This window comes from Empidonax traillii, unplaced genomic scaffold (genome assembly GCF_003031625.1).
Source record: "Empidonax traillii isolate 1590-97213 ecotype Southwest subspecies unplaced genomic scaffold, ASM303162v1 scaffold1655:size138967, whole genome shotgun sequence".
Classification (NCBI taxonomy): Eukaryota; Metazoa; Chordata; class Aves; order Passeriformes; family Tyrannidae; genus Empidonax; species Empidonax traillii.
Window position 1 is genome coordinate 73339 of NW_020956848.1, and position 12940 is coordinate 86278.

At 54.1% G+C, this 12940-nt stretch overlaps 1 protein-coding gene across 2 annotated transcripts in view; it reads right to left on the reverse strand.

Moving 5' to 3' along the window:
* The window catches only part of MLLT6 (MLLT6, PHD finger containing), a 37550-nt gene extending 25596 nt beyond the window's left edge, over positions 1 to 11954 (reverse strand). The window contains exons 1-7 of one of the 2 annotated variants that reach the window (XM_027908201.1): positions 11817 to 11954; positions 8234 to 8313; positions 3776 to 3830; positions 2756 to 2865; positions 2179 to 2282; positions 1298 to 1391; positions 563 to 667 (exon numbers count right to left, since the gene is read on the reverse strand). In XM_027908201.1, coding sequence (XP_027764002.1) covers positions 563 to 667; positions 1298 to 1391; positions 2179 to 2282; positions 2756 to 2865; positions 3776 to 3830; positions 8234 to 8313; positions 11817 to 11925 — 657 coding nt within the window. In that variant the 5' untranslated portion in view covers positions 11926 to 11954. Of the gene's footprint in view, positions 1 to 562; positions 671 to 1297; positions 1392 to 2178; positions 2283 to 2755; positions 2866 to 3775; positions 3831 to 8233; positions 8314 to 11816 lie in introns of both variants that reach the window. The other variant, XM_027908200.1, reaches the window with a different exon arrangement.
* Positions 11955 to 12940: the final 986 nt, after the last annotated feature.

A 12940-nucleotide genomic window follows, 5' to 3' on the forward strand; every position in this document is an offset into this window, starting at 1 on the left:
AAAACCCAAATGTCCTGCCTTTCAGGGCTATTTATGGCTACAAAGAACAACCACACACGAGCCTGTGGCCTCCTCGTTTCTTCTGGTACAGCCCCTGTCGGAACCTGCCGGGGTTCTGCCTTACACACTCCCTGCTGCTCTTCCTTGAAATATGAGCATTTGTCACGTGAGCCAGTTGGTTAATTATGAACCTTGGTGTGCTGTTAACATGCCCTGTAACCCTGCAGCAGCCTTGAGGAGCACACCTTAACCAGCAGAGTTAAATAACTCTCGCCCCTGGCACGCGATGTTCCTCTAAATAATTGCTTAATGAAGATAAACTTAATTTTCACAGGTAGACTTGAACCCTGTGGCTGCTTAATCTGACTAACAAAATACTCCCTGGTTTACACTAATTATTGTTCTTGCCTACAGTGAACCTGCTGGGCACTAATCAGCATTTTTTTTGTCCTTTAAAACTTCAGACCGTGGGACCTGAGGACAACGACCTCGGGCTCTGCGTTTCAAACCCCTCTCCCCACCTTGTGCCTCCCTGGGTGGGCAGATCCCACGTGGATCTCACCTTCTTTGGCCTGTCGTGGTGGGACACGTGCTTCTCCTGGGCAGGGGACGTGGAGCGGCTCCTCCTCCCGGCGATGAAGGAGCTGCTTCCAGAGTGCCGTGAGGTCTTCTGAGGGAAGTGGGCCAGGAGAGGAGGTGGAGGGGACAAAAAGAGAGAGGAAACCAGAGTTATGGAGCCCAGAGTTCACTGTTTCAATCAGCGAAGTTACAGTAAGTGGGTTCCTGTCTGCCCTCTCACGCTGTGATTAACAGCAGAAATCCTTTGCCCTAAATATCCCTCAGAACGTGAATGATTCCACATCTTTCTGGGCTGGCTCTGTCCCGAGGGAGAAGCTCTGGCTGTTCTGTGTCCCCCCTCGTGCTGAGGATGCCTGAGCTGTACCCCTGATTGATTCCCTGGAGCATCAAACACCACGGCTGCTCCGCTTCCTCAGGACACAGAGGGGGTCAGGGAAGCCAAAACAGCTGGGAAGAACTCAAATAATTCACCCCCTAGTTTGGAAAATGGCTTTAAGGATGCTCCAGAAATGCAAACATATTAATTAATCTCAATTATGGAGTAACTCAGAGTGAATGGCTGAAAAGGGAAGCTGGCTGCAGCCTTGCTTGTGTTTTCTTGGCATTTCTCACTGCTCTGAGCACAGACCCAACCTAAGATGGAGCCAATGCCTTTTATGTGACACCAAAAAAAAAACCCACAAAAATGAAATTCCATTGCAGAGAGGAAGAAACTCACCATTTTATTGAAGTGGTACTTGCAGTACCCACAATATTTGACATTGTCGACTTCTAGGACTTCCTCTTCACACAGGAGCCCAGCCATCTGTGCACTGAAACACAGGCAATCAGCAGGAGGATAAAGAGAACTGGACAGCCACACCACCAAAGGGCAAAGAATAATTCAGGATACCCAGGGCAGGCTCTGTAAGTTCCCTGTTCTGCTTGGCCAGAGAGGGGGGAAAAAAAAAAACATTCAGCCTGTTTTAATTCACATGAAGATCTTTTGAAACTGTCAATATTTTTCTATCACAGTTTCTCTTGCAGGTTTTGGGTTTTTGTGTTTTTTTTTGAAGGGGGGCCCAGGAGATCAGTAATAATTCCAACAAAGACATCTCAGGAGCCAGGAATCCATGTAAAGCAGGGAATCTCCCCGTTCTGCCGATGGGGAATGTTGTTTGCAGGCTCTGGGGGTACTTGAGGGTATCAGCCTTTAAAATCACACCATGGAGACGACAGGATACTCCTGCATGTGCTCTGCTGGGGAAGGAACATTCCCGGGTTGTGACTCATCCCTCCTCTTCTTGGATTCCACACAGTCTGAGGGAAATCCCCAACCTTGCTCTCAGCAGGGAAAGCTCCCTGGAGAAACCTCAGCCTTCCTGGGGAACTTCCCCTGCCCAGCTGAGCAAGGGGGAGAAACCTCTGGCCCAAAATGACCCCAGGGTGAGGAACCCAAGTCCCCATGAGCACCCCGGCGGTGTGGCCTCAAACCAGGGCAGGGAAAGCAGCAGCTGGGGCTGTTCCCAAGGAGACTCACCAGGTGACATGGAATGCTTGGGGACATGGAATGTGGGCTGGGGACTTACCAGGTGACATGGAATGCCTGAGGGGACTCACCAGGTGACATGGAATGCCTGCCGGCAGCCGTGGCGGTTGCAGGCCATGCAGGCTCCAGAGGCAGCTTTGCTCTCCCTGCCCTGCTCCTCACAGATGTAGCAGGTCTGGAAAAATAAATAATAAAAATACAAGTGCTGTTAACCAGGAGACAAAGCCTCCAGGAGCTCATAACTCTGTGTCCAGGCATCTCATGGGATCACGGTTTGGGTCGGGAAGGACCTTAACAGGTCACCTCTGTCCTCTGCCATGGGCAGGGACACCTATGCTATGAGAGCTCTGGGTTATTTCTCAGTAAAACACACAAAATCCCTTCCTTTCCCCCCCAGAAAACAACTGTGTCCAGACAAAACGTGGAGGAACCAACACCCACCTCCACGGCTCAAGCCGCTCGATCGCTCCTCGAGCTGCAGGGATTCGGGGAAAGAGAGACACAGAGGACCAAGCAGTGGCTTGCAAACCCCCCCAGGGATTTACCCTGTCAGACGTTTTCAAAAGGAATCTGAGCACCTGGAAACTCAAACAACTTGGCCAGGCCCCCCCCCAAAAAAAAAAAAGCCGAGGTGGGGAGGGCTCTCACCTTGTTGAAGCGGTCGTGGGGGACGTACTGGAGGACGATGGGCTCCATGGTGAGCACGTTGGCAAACTGCACCTCCGGGATGTACAGGGCACACACCACGTGGGCCCAGCCTGGGGGAGCAAAGGAGACACTGGAGAGTCACACAGGGCATCCCAAAAGAGCCTCCAACCCAGACAGGGAAGGAGGGAGAGGAGGAAGGGAGTGGTAGGGTTGCAGCCGGCTGATGGGAGATGTTAGATCTGAAACGTGCTTGTTGTAACTTGGTTAGGGATCAAATCCTCTGTGGGGGGAAGACAGACAGATACCACCTCCAGATTAACTAGGCAAGCAGAGATTTCTTTGGGAAAAGACAAGTGCAGCACTGGTTGTTCTTAAAAACACCCCCTCAGGACTTGAGGGCCTGGAGTGAGGGACAACACCAGCCCAGGGAAAGCATCCAAGCAGCAAATGACGCTGAAGGGACAGGTTGGACAGTGCCCTGGAAACAAAGCTCCTTTATGGGCTCTTATCAACGGGGAAAGGAGGCGGCTTTTCAGCCAGCCAAGTTAGATTAGAATCTAAATCCACCAAATCGCACTTGGAAGTTGAAATTCCATCTGGACAGGGCAGGAGTGAGACAGTTTGAAGGTCAGGAGAGTCTGGGGGCTGATCCAAACCAGCGTGGGTTCTGCACTGGGAGGATCTGGCGAGAGTTAGGATGGATTCACCTGGGCAGGGGGAAGCAAACTCCAGGATTATGGGATCATCCAGCACTGTCAGTCCTTGGGCTGTATGACTGCGCAGTGTCAGTGCTGTAACAGTCCTTGGGCCTGTCTGTGACACACCTGGCCCCACCACGTTACAACACATTAGGAAGAAGGTGTTATATTATTATAAAACCACCCCCCAACACAGCACTTGTGCTGTTGCTTTAAGGCTCTTGGCATTTACAACCAGCTCCAGAAGACGCTTCTACAAAATATGCTGGGCTTGGCACTCTCCAAAATACGGGACATCCCAGCTCCCTGCAGAGCTACTCACCCCCGTTGTCGGTGCGTTTCAGGGCTCCATCTTTGTGGGGACACAGCTCACACCTCTGGAAATGAAGCAGAAACGACAGATGAAGCAAACTCTGAGGGGCAGAGGGGCAGAAAAAGAGATGATTCATTTACAGCACGCTCGTGAACCATGAGGCTGCTTTCAAAGAGGGGAAGTGGGAGAAGGGCTGAGCGTGGTTTGGGTGCAAAGAGATGCCCTGACACAGCTCAGGATCGCCCTGACTGAGGTATTTAAAGCCTCAGCCCAAGAGTGAGAGGCCTGAAGAGAACCTTGACTCCACGGGGCTTTTTTAGAACAAGTTTTAGGCTCTGCGGTTGGGGAGCAAAACTGAAAGTCGTGACTCAGAGAGCAGAAGGCAAATAAAAAGAAGCCATTATCTATCTTTGCCTCTTTCCTTCCTTCCTTCTCTCCTCCTCTCGTGATGTTTTTTTCCAGTCTCATGACAGGTGGGTGAGGCAATCATGGTATTTTTTTTGGGGGGGGTCATGGCAGGACTAGGGGGAAGGTACCCTGTGACCCCCCAAACCCCAAAAGGCTGAGGTGTGGAGGGGAGGGGAATTTTGGGGTGTGCTTTCACATTTGGGTGAACACACTCCCAGCCCTGAGAGCTCCTCCCAGGCTGAGCTGCCTCCAAACAGACACTGCCTTCTCTCAGCATCACCCAGGGGAAGTCTCCATGTGCTTTTTGTCTTCTCTGACTTTTAAGAAAGGCCCCAAAAACCTGCGAGGCTTAAAACCTCCCCCTTCCTTAAGAGAAACGGCTGACTTGCTGAAGTACCAAACCAAAACAAAAACTGCTTTTCTGTGAAAAATTCTGTGCTTCCTCAGAGAGTTCTGAAATGAGGTGTCTGGTGCTAGAGCACGGTGCTGGACCTGGGGCTCTCTGCTGTCACTGCCTCGGCCCAGTGAGTGGGATCCACCTGCCAAAAACCACCGATGTACTGAGCAATAACTGGTCACAGAATCACGGGGTGGGTTGGGTTGGAAGGGCCCTTAAAGCCCGTCCAGTGCCACCCCCTGCCATGGGCAGGGATGCCTTCCACTACCCCAAGGTTGCTCCAAAACCCATCCAACCCGGCCTGGGACACTCCCAGGGATGTGCAAGTGTTAAACAGGTGATGAGGGGACCAAATCCCTCTCGCTTTCCCTGCAACTCAGCAAGTTTAGAATGGAGAGAGACGGGCTCCTGGTTAGGTCCAGGCTCCCACAATTATTATGGAAAAGCCGGCAGAGCCAAGAGAGAACAAGAAGGGAGTTAACTGAGACACTGTAATAGGAAATTTGCACTTGAAAAGGCCCCTCCGCTCTCCCTCCACCCTCAGATCAAAGCCGCTCTCCCACCACGCGATTAGCGGGGCTCTGATTGTAACAAGAGGGGTTAACAGCTCCATCGGCCCCACACAGGACTTTTAACAGCCCTGCCTCCAAATGACAGCTAAAGCCTTCACATGATCCTCACATGAGAGCCCTCCGGCCATCCCGGCTCCCCGGGCTTCCCAGACGATTGGATTACAAAGTGGATGGGCTTTCCAGCGCTCCCCCGGGAGCACAACACCATCCCCAGCATCCTTCGGGAGGGGGCAGGAGCAGGGATTTAGGGCACCTCTGCCTCTCATTCCACCTGCACGGGCACGGGAAACCCCCGGGGGGTTTTATTCCAGCTCTCTGGGGGGAAAAGCAGAGCTTGGTTGATTTAAAGCAGGTTGTGATGGGGATGGTTTTAAAGCTCCTGACCCCCTAGGGGGCTTGTCTGGGATCTTCCAAGTGAAAGCCCTACCTGGAATTTAGGGCTCCTGACAGCTAAAAAGGGGATGGAGCCCATCTTTTGAATAGAATATAAATGGATACAGAAAACAAAACCATGTTTTAAAGCACACACTAAGCATTGCAACACCCTCCCTGCCTCCGTATCTCGTTCTGAAAGCAAAACCATCAATATTTAGCTAATGAAATGCATTTGTTATGGTCAGAGCCTGTAAACTGCCTTAAGAACCTTCTCTGAAGGCAGATGTGTGAAGAAAAACACTGTTGTTTTTCAAAGGAGTTGGCCACACAGTCATTATGAAAGAAACACAAACATCAGCTCATCCTGCTGATGTTTTGGTGTGGTTTTGTGCTCAAAAAGCAGCGTCTCTGCCTCAGAGTCCTCAGGGCAGTGACTGCAGGCTCAGAGTGCCTTTGGAGGGCTGGAGGACACCAGGCAGGGAGGAGCAGGGAAACCCCAGGGCAGGGGAAGAGTCATCCCCTGCTCAGAGCCCAAACTCGATGTGTTCTAGAATCACAGAGTGGTTTGGGTTGAGGGGGGGCATTAAAGCCCATCCAGTGCCACCCCCTGCCATGGGCAGGGACACCTTCCACCAGCCCAGGATGCTCCAAGCCCCGTCCAACCTGGCCTTGGACACTTCCAGGGCTGGGGCAGCCACAGCTTCTCTGGGCAACCTGTGCCAGGGCCTGCCCACCCTCCCAGGGAGGAATTTCTTCCACCTGTCTCAGCTAAATTTCCCCTCTTTCAGTTTGATCCCATTCCTCCTCATCCTGTCACTCCAGTTCCTGATGAAAGCCCCTCTCTGGCTTCCTTCTTCAGCTGTTTCCTCAGGCACTTCACCCTTCGCATTCCCTTTGGGTACTGGAAGGTGCTGTGAGGTCTCCACACATCTTTCTCCTCCCGTGGGGCTGGACAGCCCCAACTTTGCCAGCCCCAAGGAGCCAGGAGCCTCCCTGTGCCAGCAGCAGAGCCATGCACGGCTCTCACACGACCTGACTCACTTCCCTCCCTCTGCTCACGCTGCTCCTACATCAAAGGACCCCGTTCTTTTTAAGTATTTACCCATCTGCGTGTCTGTTGCTATGACTGCTGGTGCTGAGCTGAAAAGGTGAGGGATTTAGATAGGAAACCACCCCCCAAGCCCTGCCTGGGGAGGAAGATTATCCCTGCTCAGTTATTAGAGGCACAGGGGCTGAATGGCAGCACTGAGACCCACCACGGCCTGTTCGAGAGATTTCACCCGTGGAGTGGGGTGGCTAAAATCAGGAGCCACCTGCAGGGGATGTTGCTTTCCTGATACCTCGGAGGCAGTTTGAAAAATCAAGCTTACAAGGAGCTCAGGTAAGGAGGACCCTACTGAGCTGAAGAGCTTCTCTGTGCACGGGGCAAGGAGGCCCAGGGAACCCAAATTCCTTCCCCTGCCATGAAAGTATCTGCAGGATGTAAAAACCGCTCCCAGCCACGTTTGATCTTTACTGCAGAGCACATAAAAGCAGCATCTCCCAGCAGGCAGAGGTGTTTGCGCCGAGGGAAGGGGTTAACGCGGCGCGGGGAGCGTGGATCCCGAATTTCCCCCCCCCTCCACTCATCTCTGCCAAGTTCTGGGAACCAGATTAAGCTTTGGGAGGGCTGCAGGCAGAGCCCAGCTGGGCTGGACAGGCTGTGTGCTGGATCCAGGGAGCCAGAGGTCACCCCTGGCACCTTCCCGGGTGCACGATCTCAACGCGGCTGAGCCGGCTCAGGAGGCAGCGCCGCCAGCAATGAACCCCCTTTGTGCTGACTGAGGCTGCCTGTGCTTCAGGGAACTCAAAGTTTAATTTAAACCCAACCACCAGGAAGCGAAGGGGAGAAGCTATCCCAGATTTATCCCAGATTTATCCCAGATTTTGGCAGCTGTTGCTGCCCTGGCCCTGGAAGTGTTCAAGGCCGGCTCGGATAGTGAGTGGCATCCCTGCCTATGGCAGGGGGTGGAACTGGGTGAGTTTAAGGTCCCCTCCAACCCAACCCCTGCCATGATTTAGGGGAGGAAAAGCAGCGTCCATGGCACAACTGCCACCTTCCAGATCCTCACCCCGGGGCCTCAGCAGCCGGGTTGGTGCAGCTGAATCTGATAAGGGCTCACGTGGGGGAGCTCTGGCAGGGAAGCTGATGTGCCATAAACCCCCAGCCTTGTTTACTGCACAAATAACTTGGCCACACAGCCAAAGCCTGGCCTGATTGCTTCCACCCTCCTGCCCCACCGGGAAATGCCAGAATTAATGAGGAACATTTGTAAAGTGCTCTTTGCTGTTAAACTGCTACCGAGACACAACCAGACCCTCGCCCACCCCCCCTGTTGTCTTTTTCTCTGCTGTTTTACAACTCAGGAGACTTTCTGCAGGAGGCTGCTGCTGCAGGGGATGATCATCACCTAGTGATGATCCCAAAGAGCACTGGATGGGCTTTAAGGTCCCTTCCAACCCAAACCATTCCACGGTTCTGCCAGTGAGACCTGAAAGCCAGTCCAGCACACTCTGCCAGCACGCGATCTCGGGTGGTGCCAACCTCCCTCCTCTCCAAAACTTCCCGAGGAGCTGAGCAGAAGCAGCCCCTCCTCCTTGAGAAGAATGCCACGAGTTTGTTTTTTGGAAGGCTGAGGTCTCCAGGCTCGAAGATCTCGACACTTTTGTACTCACCACCCGGGCGGCTCTTTCTTGGGATTCGCATTTCCGACAGAACCAGGGGCCGGTGGGGACCTGGACAATTCCATAACAAGCTGGGGGGAAAAAAAAAAAAAAGCAATAAGACTTCATTAGACCATCTTTAAAACCGACTCTTTCATTTCTCAGGTGTGTACAAAAGTTTGCAGGGCTTGGAGCAGCCTGCCCTAGTGGAAGGTTGCGTGTTCATGGTTTCTACAACTCCTGCTGGGAACGGGTTCTGTGTAAATACAAGTCTCCAGCTGATACCCCAACAGAACTGCTGGGTTTGTCCAGCCCCTTCTTGCTTTCTACATCACTCCTGGTGCTCTCAGGGTCTCTCTCTGCAAGCTGCAGCTTTAACACCTGCTCCCATCTCTGCCTGCTTGAAGACTTCCCACCTTCTTTCGGCGATAATCCCCTCTAAGCATCCAAGACCTGCCTTTGAGAGTCCCCAAAAGAAGCATTTCTGACCCCTAAAAGGGCTCTTGGCCACCACACAGGTGGGTTTAAAGCCACAGAGCAAAGACAGAGGAGGAGCCTCTCAGGGGAGGGTTTGGGAGTCTCCCCAGGGAGGAACAAATCATCTCTTCCTTATTCCACCTCCAAGCAAAGAACAAATCACCTTTTCCTTATTCCTTCAAGCACAAGGGAATCCCAGTCGCCCCAGACTCCTGAAACTGGGTTGGACAAGAAGCATCTGCAACTTCCCTGTCCCCGGGGGGGCTGCCCCAGCCCCGACCCCACAGCAGGTCCCTCCACCTCCCTAATGTCCATTGTTATCCCACATCAGCCCGGGGGGGACAAATGGAACCGCGGAGTTAAATGGAAGGAGCCGCCAAGGCACAGGAAAATAGAAGCTACATGAAAGCACTGACAGAGGAGCCTGCTTGGGTCCATCTTTAGCAGTGGCTCAGGGCCAAAAACAAGCACTCAGCTGGAGCCAGCATGAGCTTCTGTGCCCGCCGCTTCAAAGGGGGAGAAAACAAGGGGAAAAGGCAGAACATGAGCTGAAAATGCAATTTTGTAGATGTTCTTAACGATCCTATCAGAGTCTCCATTTCCCATCAGATGGTTTTGTTAATGTTTTGCTCTCTTTTTTTTCTTTTTTTTTTTTTTTTTTTTTACTGGAAAGATTCTGCTTCAAAGAGGAAGAAAACAAGGAAGGGGAAAAAAAAAATCGCAGAACACGAGCTGAAATGCAATTTGTAAATGTTCCTCACTACCTTATTCGAGCCTCCATTTCCCATCAGATGGTTCTGTTCGCATTTTGACTTTTTTCACTGGAAAGATCTTGAAGCATCAGCACAGAGATATCTTTAAGAACCAGCCCTAATGCGTAGCTACAGGTTTAAAAAAAAAAGAAAACAAAACTACAGGGCTCTTTCTTGAGCTGCACAATCATTTCAAAAGGGAACTCTGGGTTTGAGGATGTTCAGCCTGTACAAAGGGACACCAAAACCCGTGTGTGACTGCACAGAATGACACGACACGAGCCAGAGGATTCCTTACAGTGCCTTGTTTCTATTTAAGAAATAAAAGCCTACCAAAACACCACGCCACTGCCAGGCTCTGAGCAAGGCTCAGAAAGAGGGTTGAGAACATCCATCACACAACTGCTCCACTCTTATGAATTATTACATCCTGAAGGACTCTTACCAGACCTAAATAGACTGTTGTGCTTCCTACACACACGAGCTGAGCACAAGCCGTGCACTGACTACACAAAATAGTCTCTCCCAGACTATTCCTGCCCCTCTGAAACTGTTCTTGGATCTTTGAAACTGTTCCTGACCCTTGGGGAGCTGTTCCTGCCGGCACAAACAAGTGTTTATATTTTTGGGAATGGGCATAAGGATGCAAAAGCCCTTTATCTCCCTCCAAAAAAAAAAAAAAAAAAAAAAAAAAGAGAGAGAGAGTGGGGGAGAAACCTGTTCTCTAGCATAGGGTTTGATGAGTTATGGGAAGAATGGCAGAACTACAGCAGCAAAATGAAAATAAATGTCCTTTTGGAGAGCCCCTTGTCCTGCTGGGTCGCTCAGAGGGACCCTGAGGACTTTAAATGAGAAGAGGGTAGATTTTGAGTAGATATTGGGAATAAACTCCTCCCTGTGAGGGTGGGGAGGCCCTGGCACAGGTTGCCCAGAGAAGCCCCATCCCTGGAAGTGTCCCAGGCCAGGTTGGATGGGGCTTGGAGCAACCTGGGTGGGTGGAAGCTGTCCCTGCCCGTGGCAGGGGGTGGCACTGGATGATCTTTAAGGTCCCTTTCAACCCAAACCATCCCGTGATTCCACGACAACAGACACCCAAGCACCACCTCTGGAGGAAGAGAACCCCCTGTGAGCTTCACTGCCTCGTTTATCTCCCCTTCAGTCACCTGGCTGTGACTTCTCACTGCAGCCCTGAGCACGGACACACCAAAAACATGGGAAGCAAAAGGAAGTCCCAGATCCTGCACTGACAGTGGGAAGAGGCAGAGCAGGACCAGGGGACAGGGACAGGCAGGATCCAGGGATAGGGACAGGCAGGATCCAGGGGACAGGGACAGGCAGGATCCAGGGATAGGGACAGGCAGGATCCAGGGGACAGGGACAGGCAGGATTCAGGGATAAGGACAGGCAGGATCCAGGGATAGGGACAGGCAGGATCCAGGGACAGGGACAGGCAGGACCCACGAGCAGCCGGAACCAGGAGGGAGCATCGGGAATGGCTGGAGAGCGTGCAGGAAGAGGCTGGAGATGTGTTCTGGTAGATGGATGGGATAATAATAGATGGGAAAACAGACAGGCCAGATGAGCCCAGAAACCTTCGTGTTATTCCAAACAAACCAAGCAGGATAATCACCGCGCCTTTCTGCCGGCTTGGAACGGAATGCAAATACCTATTTTAATTCGTATTTTTTTTGTTCAGACACCCGAGGACAAACTTTCCGGCCCGATACCGTGTGTTAGGGGCGTGCTTAAGTCATTTAAAATGCAAAATAGCCCGTGTCGCGCTGCGAGGAGGAGGAGGAGGAGGACGGCTGCCTTCCTCCCTCCCTCCCTCCCTCCCTCCCTGCCCTTGCAGGAGCAGCTCCGGGCCCCGCCGCCACCCCCGGGGGTTACCCGGGGCCATCCCCCGACGGCCCCGCACCCGGGGGGGCGTCTGCGGTGCTGCCCCCCCCTCCCCTTCCCTCCTCAACCTCCGCGGGGGCCACCGGGGTGGGTCGGGCAGGGGCAAAGCGTCCCCCCCCTCCTCTCTCCCCGATAACGACCCCCCCCAAACCCTGGAGGCGCATCCCCATCCCCGGGGGGCTCCGCCGCTGCCCCCGAGCCCCCCGCGCTCCCCCCGCGGCTCCCGCGCCGCTCCAGCCCCGCGGCGACACCGTTATTCGGAACAATAGGGATAAAACAAAGCCCCCCCCCCAACACCACCACCAGCGCAGCCCCCTCCCCAATTCCCCCGGCCTCCTCGGGGTGTTGGTTTGTTTTTTATTTTTTTTTTGGGGGGGAGAGGGTTGGTGGTGGCGGTGCCCGGGGGGTTTTGGGGGGGAGCGGGGATGGGATGGGAGGGGAGGGGGGTGTCGGTGCCCGGCGCTTACCTTGGTGCACCGCCACATTGCAGCCGTGCCCGTCGCAGTACACCAGCGGGTTCTCCGCCCAGCCCCGCTCATCAGAACAGACACAGCAGCCTCCCACCATCTCCTTCATACTTCCATGAGGGTTTCCTTCCCCCCCCCCCCCCCCCCCCCCCCCCCCCCCCCCCCCCCCCCCCCCCCCCCCCCCCCCCCCCCCCCCCCCCCCCCCTCCTGCTCTCCCTCCTCCTCTTCTCCTCCTCCTCCTCCTCTTCTCCTCCTCCGCGCTGCCCCCTCCCCGTTCACCGCCCTCCTTCCACCGGGGGGGGGGTGTTGGGGGGTGCGACCCCCGTGCCGGGGCCGGGATGGGGGTCCCGTGCGGAGGGGGTCGGGCGGGGGGGTCCCGGGGGCGGCGGGCGCGCCCCGGCCCCACCACAGACATTTACAGCCCCCCCCCCGCCTTCAATCATGGCCGCGCCGCCCGCACGCCCCGGTAAAATTTGCGGTTCACGGATCACACTCCGGCTGGGGCGGGCGCGTTTGCTCCCAGCGTCGCTTCAGGGCCGTGCGACATTATTTTGTGGGGGATTTTTTTTTTAACCCCTTTCCGGCGGCGGGGGTTGGTGTTCTTATTCGCCACCAGCACCCCCCCACCCCTTATCCTCCCCACCACCACCACCACCACCGCCTCCTCTCCCGGGTGCGCACCCGTGTGTGCAAACCGCTGGATGCGCGCCCGAGCCGAGTCAACATGGACCGCTCCGCAGGGATGAGCTGGGACCGCTCCGCAAATGCCATTATCTCCCAATTCCGCGCTGACAGATCGCGGCTCCGCGAGCGCCACCGGCTGTCCTGCTCCCCCGGCTCCTTCGGGAAGAGCTTTTAACCCGTTGGCACCTGTTTTGTTTTCTTGGGAGGAGAGAAAAATGTCGTGTCCCCCCCCCCCTTGGAGGGGGTTTGTGGCCCAGCAGGACAAGTGTCAGGAATCAGCTGGAAACTGGTAAAAAGAAATCATCCTGAAATATAGGGAATACCTCTGTATGGGATTGCTCCTGCACTTCCCAAGTCCACAGAGTATCACAAGAAATCACCCTTGTCTTGGACCCAAGAAATCACCCTTGTCTTGGACACATCAACCAGGACATATGAGG